Source organism: Grampus griseus (assembly GCF_964374135.1).
Source record: "Grampus griseus genome assembly, chromosome: 10".
NCBI lineage: Eukaryota > Metazoa > Chordata > Mammalia > Artiodactyla > Delphinidae > Grampus > Grampus griseus.
Window position 1 is genome coordinate 97,565,062 of NC_139004.1, and position 16,055 is coordinate 97,581,116.

Here is a 16,055-nt window from a genome sequence, read left to right on the forward strand (position 1 = left end):
GGGCACAAACAGGGAGAATCTGGGCCCAACTATGGGACTCTGGGAGCTACAAGAACTTGCTGACAAAATGCTTTCTCATGCACGGGCTCAGCTCGTGTGGGAGCTGGCAGGATGGACTGTTAAATACCAGCAGTATTAGAGGAGGAAACTGAGGCCCAGAGAGGTCACACGTGGGTGAGGGTGGGGTCACTGTAGATCTTTAAAGGTGAGGGCTGAACACACTTCAGTGCACTCACAGGGCGTAGATGGCAGGGACAGCAACCAGTGCTACCTTCTGTAGGACACCTACTCCGCTCCAGGCTTTGTGCCCTAACCCTAACCCTAATCCTTCCCACACAATCATCTCATTAGTCCTCATACTGGCCCTCGGTCGACAGAACAGGAAACTGAGGGAGAAGTAGCTTGCCCAGGGTCACCAGCTGGAGAGGGACCAAGCCCTTGTCCGGTTTCTCACGTACTGCTCTTCCCCAGGAAAGAAGGCTTCACACTCTGGTCTCAAACATGTTTGTGAAAAAGTTGGCTCTGCCTGGCTGGTGATGGAGAAGCTGTTCCCCACCTCCCCAGTCCTGGGCGGAATGGAAAAAGACACAGGGGGCCAATTTCCACCCAAGATAATCAGACCCCAAATCACCTTCTAATCTAATCACTCCCATCTCAGCACTGGGAGGCCAGGGAGGAGGGAGGAAGGCGGAGGAAGCCAGGGAGGTGGCCTCTGCCCGCAACATGGGGATGCGGGGACATGGGGTGAAGGCATAGCATGCCCCCCACCCAGCCTCGATGAGCCCTGGGGAGTCCTCCAGGCCCTAGCCTCAGATGGGCCAGAGAAGTTGGGGGCATCAAACTCCCCCTCTGGCCCTCCCTCCCTCTGTGCCCCGGCAGCACGCCCAGCCTTCGCTCTGACCATTGCTTCCCCAGCTCAGACACCCCCCCCATAGCTCCTCAAAGTCCAAACACCTTGGTCAGCACCCCCTGGATCACACCTCAACCTTCTTCCGGCCCTTGACCACTGATTCCCACACTGCGCCCTCAGCCCTGGGCGCAGCACAGCTCACTGGGCCCTTCTGTCCAGCCCTGGTCCCCAGCCCCATTCCTGCCTCTGCTCACATAGTTATCACTGCCTGAATGCCCTTCCCACACCTCTTCTCCAAAACCTCCTCCTCAAGGCTCAGGACAAATGCCTCTCCTCTTAGGTGACTTCCCTGACCCCAACAAAAGGACATCACCTCTCTCCTCTGGACTGCCCCCCGGGGTTTCCCCTGGGGGTGCCTCCCAGCCTGGTGTCCCCACTAGCCTGTGAGCCCCTGGAGGGCAGGTGTGAGGGCGAGACCTCTCCTCCTGCCACAGTGGAGGCTTGTAGCTGGAATCTAGCACTGTCCTCCCTGCTACCTCCTTTTTTGTATCTCCCATGGTGGACATGTATTACATTTATAACGGAGAATCCACACACCCTCAATAAGCCATCTTTATGGTTTCACAAAGGGTCAAATTCATCCAGCCCAGCTGTCCTCCCTGGGCTGCCCCTCTCCCGCACCGGGACCTCACAGCCTGGTTGCCCCTCCTGCAGGAGGAAGAACAGAGCAGACCAGGTCACCCCCAGGCTGCCACTCCCCAGCTCCAGGATCCCCTGCAGGGGATAATGTTTAACCCCAAGGGCTGCAGACCCATGTAAGCCATGGGTCTTTGGGTGCGGACAGAGGTTGAGAACCTTTTGGGGAGGGGGGCCCTGGCTGGGCCTTGCACCAGGCTCCCAAGCCCATGGTCCCTTGGGTACCATCCTTCACCTCCTTATGCTCCCATGGAGCCCCTCAGAACACACAGCATGGGGGGTGGTTGATAGAGAGGACCCTAGGCTGAGGGGGAAGGGACTGGGAACAAGTCTGGTGTCTGCTGCTGATGTGCTGTGTGACCTGAGGCCAGCCGTCTCCTCTGTGGACCTCAGTTTTGTCCTCTGTAAAATGGGGAGGTCTGGCTTAGGTCATCACCTCTCAATGGTGAAGTCTGGGCACCTTAGGTCCCAAGGAGATGAGGGCCACTCCTGGGTGGGGTAGGGCAGCCTCCATGAAAAGGCAGCATCTCGGGGAGTTCTGACGGGCCAGCAGAGGCCTGAGCAGACAAACTGACCATGTGTCACTCCCTTCCAGGGCCACGCTTGTTCATGGGATGGACAGGTGTGGTGGAGTCCAGCTCTGTGCCGGGCTCTGGGGCCCAAGGGGCCTCTGGTGGTCCCTGCCCTTCAGGGGCTCACAGTCTAGTTAGGGTTGAGGGGAACAGACAGGCACACACATCAGCAACAACACAGGACAACAGAGACCCAAGGGTCCCGTGGCTGGCGGGGGACACAGCCCAGGCAAAGGGGGGAGATGGGACAGTGTGACGGCTGCGGATCGGCTGGGCTGAAGCTGAGGGTGGCCTGAGTGCAGAGCTGCAGGGTTGGGTGTCTCCTCGGGGTTCAGTAGGGAGCCGCTGTAAGTATTCTGGGGGGAGGGAAGAAGAGAGCTAATACTTATGGACGTTCCCCATGTGCCCCATACTATCTGACCCCTTTTCCCACTCGGTGGCCACAGTCCCCGGGTGAGGTCATTATCATCACCCGCATTTCACAGGGCATTGCTGGGCGGCCGGGTGGCTCCTATTCTCTCTCCCGTGCTGGGAAGGCTTGTGCACAAAGTCAGAGGCAGAGCTGTTTGGGGACACAGCCCCGAGGAGCGAGAGGGAGGCAGGCGAGCGGTGAGGGAGCTCTGTCAGCATCTAGCTCCCGCCCATCTGTCTGTCCATCCATCCGTGAGCCAGAAAGGAGCTCGGGCCCAGGGAACACTGCGGGCTCCCACCAACGGGACGGCCTGTCCTTCCCCACCTGAACCTTCATCTCCTCTCCCTGCAGATGACTTCTGTGGCCTCTAACCTGGCAGCTGAGTGTCGGCCAGAACTTTCCCAACTGCAGACTCAAAGCCCATCTCTGCCTCAGACTTGCTGCAGGCCTGGCAGATGGCATCTCGGGGCCAAAGTCTCATGCGATGGCAAGTGGGGTGCACTGAGTCCCAGGTGGCAGAGCTAGAGGAGGCTAACTTTACAAAGTGAATCTTCTTAGCCCAGAGAGGGCAAATGGCTCAGTGAGGTTGCACAGCACATGAGGCACAGGTAGGGGCTTAAACCCAGAGCTCCTCACTCTCCTGGTTTTGACTTCCTAAGCCTCTCTTTGGACAGCGAGAGCGGGGAGGTCAGACCTTCTAAAAGGCCTTTTCCTGAGGGTAGAGAAGGGAAGAAGGGACGGAGGCCTTCTCTGGGGATTATTACCTGCCTCCGGCACAAGCACCAAGCAAAGCCAATGCGATTGCCACGCCAGACGCGGTTCTGTCTTCATTATTGTTATCAACGCAGTTAATAACAGTAATAACGCATGCTCACAGAGCATTAGACAGTCGGCAAAGCATTTCATGGCCCACAAGCCCGTCCCCCTCACAACAGCCCTGTGAGGTAGGTTTTAGTGCAGGCACAACCCCAAGCCCCTCCGCCCACCTGTGGCCTCTCTGGCTCAGAGAGGTTAAGCGATGGCCCAGGGTCACACAACCGTGAGCGGTGGAGCCGGGACTTGAACCCGTGCTCTATCCACTACACCCCGCTGCCTCTCATGGAGAAGAGGCAGGGTAGTGTAATGGAGAGAGCGCGGGCCGAGCGGCACACTGGGCCTTCCTGCGGTCACGGTGCTGTCCTAGGCTCCCTGGTGGCAGCGGCAGTGGTGGTAGGTCCGGCTCCCCGTGCCTGGCCTTCCGCTCGGCAGGCCCGAGAGAGTTTGTCGATGTCCTGGGTAACCTCATGCTGTTCATGCTCTGGTTCCAGGGGTGATGGAGGAGGCTGGGGTCCTGCAGGGGACCGAGCCAATGGGCCTGCTGGAGCCAGGGCCTGCTGCTTTTGAGGACAGTCCCCACCCTGGCCCGCTGGCCCCTGTCCCTTCCATGGCCACATCGATGGTGCCTGATTGTTGGTTTCCCCGTGGAATTCACTATCAGGTGCTTCAAACAGGCCACACCGCTGGGTAATGAAGTCAAGGGGTCCTCGGAGGTGCGCTCGCATGTGGGCGCTAGGAGGCTGCCGGGCTGGAGTCTCCCTCTGGCCCTGGCCTCGGTGGGCCTTTACACGCCTGCTTGGGGCCTCAGTTTCCCCAGCTGCAAATCGAGACCAGACCATGGTTCTCTAGGGATCTGTGAGTCCACTGACAGGCTGTAAGGTGACAAGTCCGGACATTTACTTCTCATAAGAGGGACTATTGCTTTCATGGGACTCTCATGGGGCTTCATGACCCAGGCAGATTAAAAACCACTGGCCTTCCAGGAAAGGCAAAAGAAGGCTGAGGACCTGCTCTGTGCTAAAGGAGGCTGAAGAGGCAGGACACCTAAACGTCACGCGGCTGCGCTGGCTCCCAGCCTGGGGGACGCTGTGGGGACAGCTGGCACGTGTGAATATGGATGGTATGTCGGTTATCAGTATGGCATCAACGCTTCCTGAATTGATCACTGTGCTGTGGTTATGCACGAGGACACCTTTTCTTCGGAGACACACCTGAAGTAGGAAGAGGCCCTGACGAAGGAGAGAGGGAGGCTCCTGAGAGCAAGGGAGGCACAATGGCAACAGCAGTTGAACCAGAGGGGAGGCCATTCAGGCGTTCATTGTACTAGTCCTGCAACTTTTCTGCAAGTTTGAAATTATATTAAAATACAAAACTAAGAAAAAAAATAGGCCGAGGTCAGAGTTTGTATTCCAGGGCCCACCCATAGGTTGTCTGACCCACACAGGCTTTTGAAAAATTGGAATTTCTTCCCAACGTCTTCAACATCGGGAGATTGACCTGAAAAATCTGAACCTCTTGCTCCCCTTGCAGAGACTGGACTTTGCGGCCACACGGGGGCACGTCCACAGGCAGCAGGGGAAGCAAGTGAGTGCTTGCTTTGGTGTCCACACTCCCCCACCTCACCCCGTGGATGTAGGGACCTGCGATTTCTGCACGTTTCTACTCTGCCTGGGCTGAAGCCACTGCAGACATGGGCCTGTGTCTGCCCGTGTGTCCTGGGGGGCGAGCTCCAGGCCTTTAGGATTTCCTTTGTGCCCACAGCTTTGGAGACATCTGAATCTTTCTGAAGGCTCGTCTGCCCCCACTTGTCAGATGGGGAGACTGAGGTCCTGATGGGCAGAGGTCATAGCGGGAGCCAATGCAGGGCTGGAACCTGGAGGTTCTGCCTCCAAAGGCTGTGTTCATTCCACAGCACACAGCATCTCACACGTGCACCGTTCACAGAGGACAGTCACATCTGTCCAGGCATGTGCTCCCCACAACAGCCCTGTGGAGCAGGCAGGGGGGAAGGGCTCCTCACCGGCTCACTGCACAGACACAGACATGGAGGCTTAGAGAGGAAGGGACATTTCCAGGGTCAAAGGTCGGGCATGGCAGGCCACCTGATCGAGAACTGAGCATTCTTTGCCTTCCTCTAGGCTGAGCCAGTGTGCCAGGTGCCATGTGGGGGCGTCTGAACTACCATGAGGACCCTGCAGGGGCCCCCAGCATGGTCCCTCTGTGTTTTCTGAGGGTCATCTGACCAGAAGGCCCAGCAAAGCCACCGGCACAGGGGAAGGGTCCGAGATGTCTGGTCATGTGAGAGTCCAAATGGCAGTTATGCAGGGTTCAGAGCACTGGGGAAGACAGCAATCCAGGGGAACCCCCTGGAGGAGGCAGGCTTGGGCAGGCTGAAGGTGGAGAGGAGCTGGATGGGGGAGAGACAGGGCCAGCCCAGAGAGGGGGAAAGGGGACACATTCAAGAAGAAGGAAGGGAGGGGAAATGGACATATAAGCTGGGGTTCCTCTCCCACTTTACAAGTGAGAAAATGGAGGCTCAGAAAGGGTATAAGAAGATCGTCCAAGGTCTCCCAGCCAGTGAAGGGCAGAGTCGGGATGTGAACCCAGGCTATCTCACTCCCAAGTCCAGGCTCCATCCGAGGAACAGGGAAGGGAACCAGCCGACCGTGAGCATCCCTCCGGCAGCACTGTGCTAGGTAGGGGCCTCACCTACATCACACACCAGGACGCCACTGTTCTCCTCACAGGTAAACTGAGGCTCAGAGAAGTGAAGCGACATGCCCAAGGCCACAAAGCAAGTTCATTTCAGAGCCCAGATCCGGCTCAGCCTGCCCAACTCTGCTCTTTCTACAATGCAGCGCAGCCTCCCTCCTCACTCTGGCAGACAGTGCCTGAGCCCTAAGGTGTGCAGGGCCTGGGGTGGAGCTGGGCTGACCTCCCGACAGCCTCAGGCTCGGGCTCCCACCCTCTTGGACCGGCCAAGGACGGAAGGGGCCCATAAAAGTGAGACCTGTTGGATTTGTTTGGGTGATGGGACTGTGGATGGGTTTGCTCTTTATTTTACCTGAGATGCTTTGCGCAGCACAAAACTCAATCAGCATGATGAGGCTGTGCCCGAATGGGCCGAGCGCAGTGTGACGTCACAGGCTAATGCATGGGTCCCAGGTGGCACAGGGCAGGGGTGGTCAGGGAAGACTTCATGGAGGAGGTGGGACTGAGCAGATGGGCAGGAGTTAAATGTGCAGTGGGGAAGGGAGAGAGCCGTGTGGGAGGAGGGAACGGCCTCAGCAGAGGCAGGGCAGAAGGAAGGAAACAAGGTGGGTCTATAGCAGAGGTGCAGGTGAGAACAGGTGTACTGAATCTGGGACTCTCACCGCAGGGAGCAGCACTGAATGCAGCACCCATTCAGGGTTTCGGCCTCCTCTACAACATACCCACCCATAGCCTGTCCAGGCCCTGCTCACACACAATCAGTGACGGGGAACTCACTACCATACAGGCAGCCTCTTTTGTTCCTGGAATGGTTCTGACTGTTACAGAATCCTTCTCTTTCCAATTAGATTGCTTTCCATCGGGCTGACCATGCCCCTTTCTCACTGTCTTTTCCCCAGGAGCCTGGGCTAAGCCACTGCCCTCCCTCTCCGCCAGGCAGCTGGGTTTCTGAATGTCAGTACTGCAGCTCACGGTCAAGTTTCATTTTCTTGAGTCTAGTTCACCCTGCACTCTGGCCATCTTTGTGGGTACTGATCCTTGCTTTCTCTTTGTCAGCCTTCCTGGACTTGTGGTCTCTGTGAACTTGATGGGCATACGTTCCATACCGCAACAGGACAGAGCTCCAGGGAAGGCCGCTAGAAACCTTTCACCAGATTGCCAGCAGTTCAAGAGTCAGCACAAACTGACCGAAATCCCCTGGCCTCAGCACAGTCTTCTCCATCTTGCCCACAAAGACACCACGGGAGACCTTGGCTCCCGTTTCCTGACGTCCAGAGGCCCAGGGTCTACTCCATTTGCCTGGGCTTCCAGCCAGATGGAAGGTCGAGACTAGAGTGGTTGATTCCACTCCAGCTGGCCAGCCGACTTCCCATCCAACTCTGCCCTGCTGCTCTTTTCCAATGTCTTTGCACCTGTGCCCACCTCTGTGGCTGTTTGCTCATGCTTCAGGTCAGTGACCCTGAACATTTTCTCTCCCCAGTCTCCTGTCAGGGAACCATCCCTCCTCTCCTTCCTCCAAACTGTCTGGAACCTTCATCACTCATCCACTCAGGCCTAGCTCCTTCCCTCGACTTGCACTGATCCCCGTGACCCACCTGGCCACTTCTCCCAAGGATGCTCGCCTGTCTGACAACCACTTAAGCCCAGAGGTCAGAACCAGGGCCACAGAGCAATGACCATTTACTGAGCTCTCATGTGGCTCTAAGTTCCAAAGGGCATTTGAGGCTTTCCATGATCACTTGGTCAGACCCCGCCCCGGGCCTTTGCACTCGCTATCCTTCTGCCTAGAATGCTCTTTCTTCTCATTGTTCTGGTTTTAGCTCAAATGCAACCTCTTCAGACAGGCTTTTCCCTGATCAACTAAGATTCCCGTCCCCTTTCTCAGGGTCTCTATCTCACTATAATGGTGTAATGTCTTCACCTGACTTATCACTATCTGAAATTATGTTAAATATCTGCTTGTTTTTTCCTTCCTTGTTTGTCTCTTTTACTAGATTCTAAGCTCCAGGAGGGCAGGGACCTTGTTTGTCTCATTAACCACGGGCACACAGTAGGTGCTTAATAAATGTTGGTTAGATAGTTCTTGATAATAAATGCCCCAGACCCAATTCTCACTCCTTTTTACCGTCGTACCCTGCAGACATGCTGCTCTCCTCTTCTGTATTTCTAGGAAATCCCGCTGCCCCTCTGCTAGGAGGGCCCTTTCTCCACAACTCTGCTTGGTGGGCTCCTACTCACCCCTTAAAACCCAGCTCAATTCCACCTCTCTGGATAGTTCTGTTCTGTCGGTTTTCTCACACCTTCCTCACTCCTCTACTGTGGAATCAGCTGTTTGCTGGTCTGCTTCCCCCAGCTTACTCAAGCTGGGGGCTTCCAAGGCCAGGGGATGAGTCTGTAACATCAAGGAAGGGAGGGCCCAGGGCCTGGCCCAGAGCAACTGCTCAGAGGATGTTTGCTGAGCGCTGCTGGACAATAAAGCCTTTTTGGTGCCCCTGCTTGGAGGGCGAGTATTTCACCTGTCTGGTGCCTCACCTCTGCAGGGTCTCCTCTCCTCTCTTGCCCCCTGAAGCAGCCAGACTGAGATCTTAAAAATGTAAACATGATCAGCTTACTGCTGATTCCAGAGAATCCTCATCGTACGCAGAAAATTTATAAACTCCTGACCATGGTGCACAAGGTCTCCCTCTTGCTCCCGGTCCTGCCTCAGGGCCTTTGCACTTGCTACTCCTGCTCCCTGCTATACTCTTTCCCTGGAAAGTTGCAAGACCAGCTCCTCTCCATCATTCACACCTCAGCTCACATGTGGCCGCCCCGACCTCCCCCACCACCTGCACTCCATCGCCCTGCTTTTTTTTCATCATATATGTATTACCCTCTGGAATTTTAACATTGTCTGTCTCTCCACACTATACTACAAGCTCCTCAAGGCTGGGGCCTCATCTGCCTTGTACACTGCTGTGTCCCCAGCCTCCAGCCCAATGCCTGGCACACAGCACGCATCTAAAGTAGGCATCACCAGACTGATTCTTTCTCATCTTTCACGAGAACAGGCTTCCATGTTTGACTTTTCAGAAAATCAACTTACTAGAAGGTAAGTTTCATGGGGGCAGGAATTCGTTGTCAGTTTTATTCACTGTGCTCGCCCCAGGGCCTGCAGTGCTGCTCAGTGCACAGTAGGCTCAATGTACGACTGCAGGGGAAAAGGGAGGGAGTTCTCGTTTGGGTCCGAGTTGGCCAGAGATCTGGAGACAAGAACCAAAGTCTCTGAGACCCTCCAGCCTCATAAAGGGGACATGGATGCCCCCTGGGCATGGGGGCAGAAGCGGCAATGGGAGTGAGCCCACCGTGGGCCACAGCTCACCTGACAGCAGCATGGGGTCCTTGTCCACAGACTTGCGCACCTGGTCAGACTCCCCTGTCAGGGAGCTTTCATCGATCTTGAGGTCATTGCCCTGGATGAAGAGGCCATCTGCAGGGAGGAGGTCGCCTGGTAGGAAGAAGGGTGAGGGGGTCAGTCAGCAGGGTCTCAGGTGGCTGGAGAGGCTGGAGTATTCTCTTCAAGGTGTGGTTGCAAGGAAGGTTCGCCCTTGGGAACTGGCTGCCTAGAGTTCCCAGGATACAGAAGCCAAGATGGTGCCCATCAAAGGACCACAGACAGCTGAAGCCTGGGGTCAGGGTGAAGGGCATGAGGCCCGGGGGGCTGAGGTTAGGTCCCGCAATAATCCTCGCTTGGGTGGGCATATCCTTCAGTTTATAAAGTGCTTCTCTTGGCATGGCATGGACTTGGGGCCCAGTTTTCTCAATGATTCAATCTTCTCTGGTCTCAACTCTGTTTTGGGGAAATTCTTTTGGAAGGGATTAATCTCTCTTGACTAGGCTGAAGAGCCCCCCCAAGACAGGCATGTTATCAGAGGAAACCAAGCCCCCTAGGGCTGAGTGAGGAGAGGCCTGCCAATCTTTCCCCCATCTTTGGCCTCTACTTACCTAGGACATATCTCATCTAAATCCCCTTTGGCACCAGCCTGCTCACGTTCTCCATGGCAGTATCACAGGCCTAGAATGTTCACTCATCCATGTCCACTCCCTGTAACACCTTCTCTAGCCCAACAACCATCCATTAACAGCCGAATCAGAGGTGGGAAATGGATTTCACCTCATCAACCCATTCTGAGTGTTAGTGGTCCCTGGAGTGTTATACTGAGAAGGCGTCTGAGGATGTATCTAGGCTTTGAGCTGAGATTGATTAGGAATGTCTGCTAAGGGTAGAAGTCTGGAGAGTTGTGGTACGTGTGCCATGTATTTGCCATTTCTGATTTAAATGGATTCTGGAATCCTACCTCCAGAAAGGAGCCTTCCACCTCTCCAAGGAGCTCAGAAGACAACCTGGCTTGGGCTCAGCCTTCAGGAATCCACCCCCTGCCCTGGACCAGCCTGTCTGGGTCCCACCTGTGCCCAGATGCCAGCTCCAGCATGTGGCTCTGTGGTTGGGTCACTTACCATATTTGACCTGGGCGATATCCCCAACCACGATCTCAGCCACAGGGATCTGGACCACCTGGCCAGCCCGGACCACGGTGAACTTCTGCTCCTGTTCAATGCGGCTCTGCAGGCCCCGGAACTGTTTCTCTTTGCTCCAGTCATTGAAGGCCGTGACCAGGACCACGCAGATGACCGAGAGGAGGATGGCGGCCCCCTCGATCCAGCCCGCCTCCGCCTCCCCTTCATCTTCTGCCCCCGCCTGGGCCGTTGCACATCCTGCAGACAGCAGAAGGAAGCAGGTGGGGTGGGTCAGCCAGGCAGAAGGGGTCTCACAGCAATCAATAGTGCAAGTGCTTTAGGGTCTAAAATGCAGTTTTGCTGATGTCCTTTCCTTCCCTTCTTCCAGCAACTGTGAGGCAGGTTTCTAGGCTGCGGCGGGAGCCATAGTGCTGGACCTGCCCTCCAACAAGCTGGTCTGAATCCTGCTGCTGCCGCTCTATGGTCCTGGGTAAGCCTTCCCTAAGCTTTGGTGTCCTTATCTGCAAAATGGGAGTCACTGAGACCACATTCCAGACTCAAGGGGAGGAAGGCAGAAGCTCCAGCCTGTGCTTAGCACCAGGAGGTTCCTACTCAGCCCTTGTTGGATTTGAGCCCCGACTGCACAGTGAGGACACCGACACTCCGAGCCACTTGTCTGATCCACAGTGACCCTCCACCCCACACCCTTGCACCATTGAACCTCCAGGTCTGGGCCCCACATTGCTTAAGGCCTGCCAGACCCACCATGTGACAAAGAAAAAGAAGACACCAGACACATCTGATGCCAAGGCCTCGGACATGAAGGCAGGTCCTGCCCACGCAGTGCTGAGCCCTAGCGCCTTTCCAAGCCCCTCCGCACATCCCGTCTCCTGCATCCCCAGAAGGATCCGGAAAGTCAGAGGTATTACCCCCATGGACAGATGTGGAAACTGAGGCCCAGAGAGATGAGTGCCACACCAGGACTGGCCTAGGCCCTTCCTTCCAATGGGCAGGGGTCGGGGGGTGGAGAAGTGTCTCTCCATGGACAGCATCTGACGATCCACTCCTAGAAAACTCAGAGCGGGCCCCTTCCACCGAGGCTGGGCCCCACTGGGCCATTCGCAAGGCCTGCTGTGTGCCAGGCATTCACTTTAATCCTCAAGCTGGCTGAGAGGAGGGAAGCAGTTCAGAGAGGGACAGCAACTCAGCCAGGATCACACAGCAGATCTGGAGTCTGAATCCAGGCCTGGAATCTGACACTGGACCTGGCCTGCCCACTACCCCTGAGCCCAGTGGCCCTCTCTGCCACACGCTGGCCTCACTGGGAAAGTAGAAAGTGTCGCCAAAGACCCATGGTCGACTGTCTGGAAGTCTAATTCAGTCCCAAGGAATAGAGAACAGCGGTTTCAAGAGTCCCCAGCATGACTCTCTGGGAAATGAGGGGTCGAAAGCAACATGACCAGAAGGCCAGGTGGTACCAGGGAATGTTTTCTGGCTCAGTTCCTGGAAGGGTCAAGGCTCAGCTGGTGGGCCCATGCTTGAGATGATACAGAGTCACTGCAGGCTGGCGGTGTGGGTCACTAGAAAATTCCACATCTCTGGCTGAACCAGCCACTCCTCATCGGCTCATAAACAACTATACCACTGTGTGGGGTTCTCAAAGCCACTTTTCTTTTCTTTGGGAATTTCAGACTTTTCCAATAATTTTAAACTGTTGAACTGAACCAGCCTTTGGTGGTGATGATAATCGTTATCATGGCGATGGTAACTGACCTCGGGCTATAGCTGTGAGCTCAAATCCCAGCTGTGTGCCCGGAGCTAGCTGCTTAACCGCTGTGCCCTGGTTTTCTCATCTGCAAAACTGGGGTAATGACAGGTGCTCCCTCCTAGGTGGTGGTGAAGTCTGGGGAGAGGCTGTACGTAAAGCACCTGACGCAGCAGGCACACAGTAAACGCTCAGTGTAAGGGTGGCTTCTTGTCCAGCACGTGACATCATCACACAGGCAGCCTGAATGGGGCCTCGAGCCCCCACGTGGCAGAGGGGATCCAGTTGGACTTCAGAACCACGTGAAGATGGGAGGAGGGGAACTAAGGTGCCCCTCTACTAGTGAACAACACCAGTGAAATCCCCCAAACTGGGAAACACAGGTGAACCTTGCTAAAGAGAAACCCAGTACACGGAGATGCATTCTCTTGGACTCGGGGGAGTGATTCAAGATACAGAGCCCAGTGCTTCTCCTTCTGGGACCTTTGTTATCCCCTGCCCCTGCCACATGCTCTGTAAGGGGGAGGGCTGTTTTGTCCCTGTCCTGTGCTTCATCAATGGCCCCCCGCTTTAGTTACTGAAATGTTCAGGACACTCAGAGACAGTCCAGGACAATGAAAAGCCTTTGGGCCCTGGAACTGGAAAGACATGGCTTCAAATCCAGGCTCTGCTGTGTGATCTTGCGTAAGTGACTTGGCCTCTCTGAGTCTCGGTTTGGACAGCTATAAAGTGGGATGACCCCAGGGACTTTGTGAGCCCAGGGCTTAGTAAGGGCCTGGCATGTGGTGAGTACACGGCAGACATTGGTCCTCTCCTTTTCATGAGCTTCTCTCTTTGGACTGACTTCTGAGAACCAAGGGCATGGTAGCTGAGACCTGTTACCTGTTACCTTGTCTCCAAGCCCCGTCTGCTGCCCTTGCTGATTCAATACCAAGGAGCCCTCTGGGCCTTTGAGGGCACTCACTTGGCCAGCAAAAATTCCATTAGCTTTTTGAGAACTATCTGATGACTACATGGTGCCCTGGGATGGCAAGAAAGTAGGGATGCAGATTGCTTAAGCTATCGGGAGCCGCCAAACCCTGAAAACAACTCCTGCTGCTCTGGTGCAATTAAGGGAAAGAGATGAGAAAGGGGAAGAAAGAGGGGCATGGGTGGGCCCTGCTGAGGTCTCCTCTGGGGCTCCCTTGGACTGGGGCAGGGACAGGAATCTGGAGATTGTGACCACAGCGTCTGGGAAACCTGCAGCTGCCCTCCCTGGACGCGGGGTTTTCTAGGGTGTGGCCACATACTGTCTGTGTGACCTTGGGGAATCCACTTGGCCTCTCTGGGCTTCCCTCTAGTTGTTCATCAGTAAAATGGGGAAACTACTGTCTAGGTGGTTACCAGGGCCTGGCATCGAATAAGGGCTCTCAAAACGGGTCAAGCCACAAACATTTTCCAAGCACCTACTATGTGCCGGTCGCTCTGCTGGCACTCTGGCACTAGGGGAGCTGTCACAGGCAGGGAGTGGGAAACATGGGGTATGCCTATCCCAGCCCTGCCACAAAAGTGTTGTGTGACCTCTGACAAGTGTCTGGAGGTCTCTGAGCCAAGAAAGCCAACAGGGAAGGGCAAGGCAGCCTAGAGCCTGTTAGTTCATCACCAGCGTCGTTTTATACATAACTGATGCAGCCTGAGTCTGACATGGCAGGGGGTGGTCCAGGCAACACGGAAGGTCCAGAGCTCAGAGCTCAGGCCAGGGCCTGGGTGCTGGGGAGGAGGTAGCACAGTCTCGAAGTGCAGGAACTTCATTCTGTGGGACTAGAGTGTGTGCATCTGCGCTCATCAACTGAGTGTGGCCTGAGCTACTGTCTCAGCTGCAGGAAGGGAGGGCAGTAGAAAGAACCAGAAGCCTTGGGTTTAAAATCCAGCCCTACTGTCTAAAAGCTGTGTGACCTTAGGCAAGTCCTTCCCCTCTCTGGGCCTTGGCTCCCACCTCTCTAAGATGGAGGTGATCACAGCCATCTGTGTGCAGGGCTGGGGGAAGGCTCCTCCTGGTACAGCCTGGGAGCCTGATCCATGTTCCCACTGCACCCCCTCTATCATCTGCCTGCTGAGTTCTAATCTTGCATTAAATTGGGTCACATGAGGTCACTTCTCCACTGACTCAACCTGGTCACTTTCTGAGGAAACGTAGCCGAGGGATAGGAGCGTGGGCTCGGGAGCTGGAACGCCTTGGTCTGAGTCACGGTTCTGCCGCTTCCCAAAGTCTGAGCTCCTCCCAAGTCATTTACCATCTCAGGGCCTTGGTTTCCTGGGTGATAATAGCACCTGCCCACGGGGTTGTTGTGAGGGTCAAGTGAGGATCAAATGAGCTGTTACCCTAAAAGCTTCCAACCAGTGGTGGCTCTAAAAATAGTAGGAATTCCCTTCTTATTACGCTTTGTGTTGCACCCTTAGCTTTGTTCAAGGCTCATGCAAGTAGCCGTGAGCCATCTTCTATATTTTCTGGAAAACTTCTGCAGAGAATGCTGCCCATTATGCATCTCTCATAATATCCTACGCGAAAGTTCATCCCAGAATTCGTTGTCAGGGGACACGCTGTCTTCCTAAAGGACTAGCTTTCCTCCATGTTGATTACTTGAGCTATGCGAATCATACTAATTCACTTTCTGCTTTGGCTGCCAGGAGGTTCAAAGTCAAATTTATACCTCAATCGTGGTAGCACATTTATCTGCTTTAAACCCTCTTTGGAAAGAGGGCATGCAGAGAAAAGAAATCAGCCAGTAATACTAGGTATAAAACTGAGGTAGTTGGCCAGACAAACTTGGCTATCCAGTTTCTCAGAAAACTCTGGCCTGGGAGGGGGTGGGGTGACAGCTGTTCAAGGAACCTCAGAGACCACTTTCTCATTTGGGGAAAGGAGACCCATAAGGGTGATTTCTTACATGCTTTTCACTTTTTATTTGCTTGCCTGAAGCAGTGACGCTAGTAGGATTATCTACTTACACAGCACATTGATGAGGAAATGTCTAATTATAATTAATAACAAAGAAAAGTGTTTATACTTTTCTACTAACGCCAAATCAGATTATAAAAAGCTAACAACAAAAATATGTGATCCCACATATCTCATGGTATGTGTGTGCATATATATCTGTCTGCCGATCTATCTATGTATATATGCGTAGAGTGATACAGGTTTAAAAGACTTTGTCATCATAAAGGAAAGCTGTCATTGGAGCTGGTGAAGCCCTAGCCCTTGGGGGGTGCTCAGTTTCTGGAATGAAGGATGAATGGAGGTTGAGGTTTTCTTTTCCTTTCTTTTTAAAAAATTGAAGTATAATTGACTTACAGTGTCGTGTTAGTTTCAGGTGTAGAGCACAGTGATTCAGTTATACATGCATGTGTGTATATACATACATACACACACACACACACACACACACACACATATTCTTTTTCAGATCCTTTTCCCTTATAGGTTATTACAAAATATTCAGTAGAGTTCCCTGTGCTATACAGTAGGTCCTTGCTGGTTATCTATTTTATATATAGTAGTGTGTATATGTTAACCCCAAACTCCTCATTTATTTATGAGGTTTTCCATTAGGACTTCTAAGTCCTGACTTTGAGAAGGTGGGTTTGCCCCAGAACCCTCCCTGGGTGAGCGGCACGCTGTCTCCTCCACCCACAAAACAATGTCCCCATTCAGAACCCAGGACAGGTTTCGGGATGCCCTCTCAGGTCTGAGAC

The 16,055-nt window shown here is 54.3% G+C and overlaps 1 protein-coding gene across 1 annotated transcript in view; it reads right to left on the reverse strand.

Moving 5' to 3' along the window:
- The window catches only part of ATP2B2 (ATPase plasma membrane Ca2+ transporting 2), a 129,550-nt gene that overhangs the window by 62,621 nt on the left and 50,874 nt on the right, over nucleotides 1-16,055 (reverse strand). The window contains exons 4-5 of the mRNA XM_082662855.1: nucleotides 10,556-10,813; nucleotides 9,420-9,545 (exon numbers count right to left, since the gene is read on the reverse strand). Coding sequence (XP_082518981.1) covers nucleotides 9,420-9,545; nucleotides 10,556-10,813 — 384 coding nt within the window. The remainder of the gene's footprint in view (nucleotides 1-9,419; nucleotides 9,546-10,555; nucleotides 10,814-16,055) is intronic.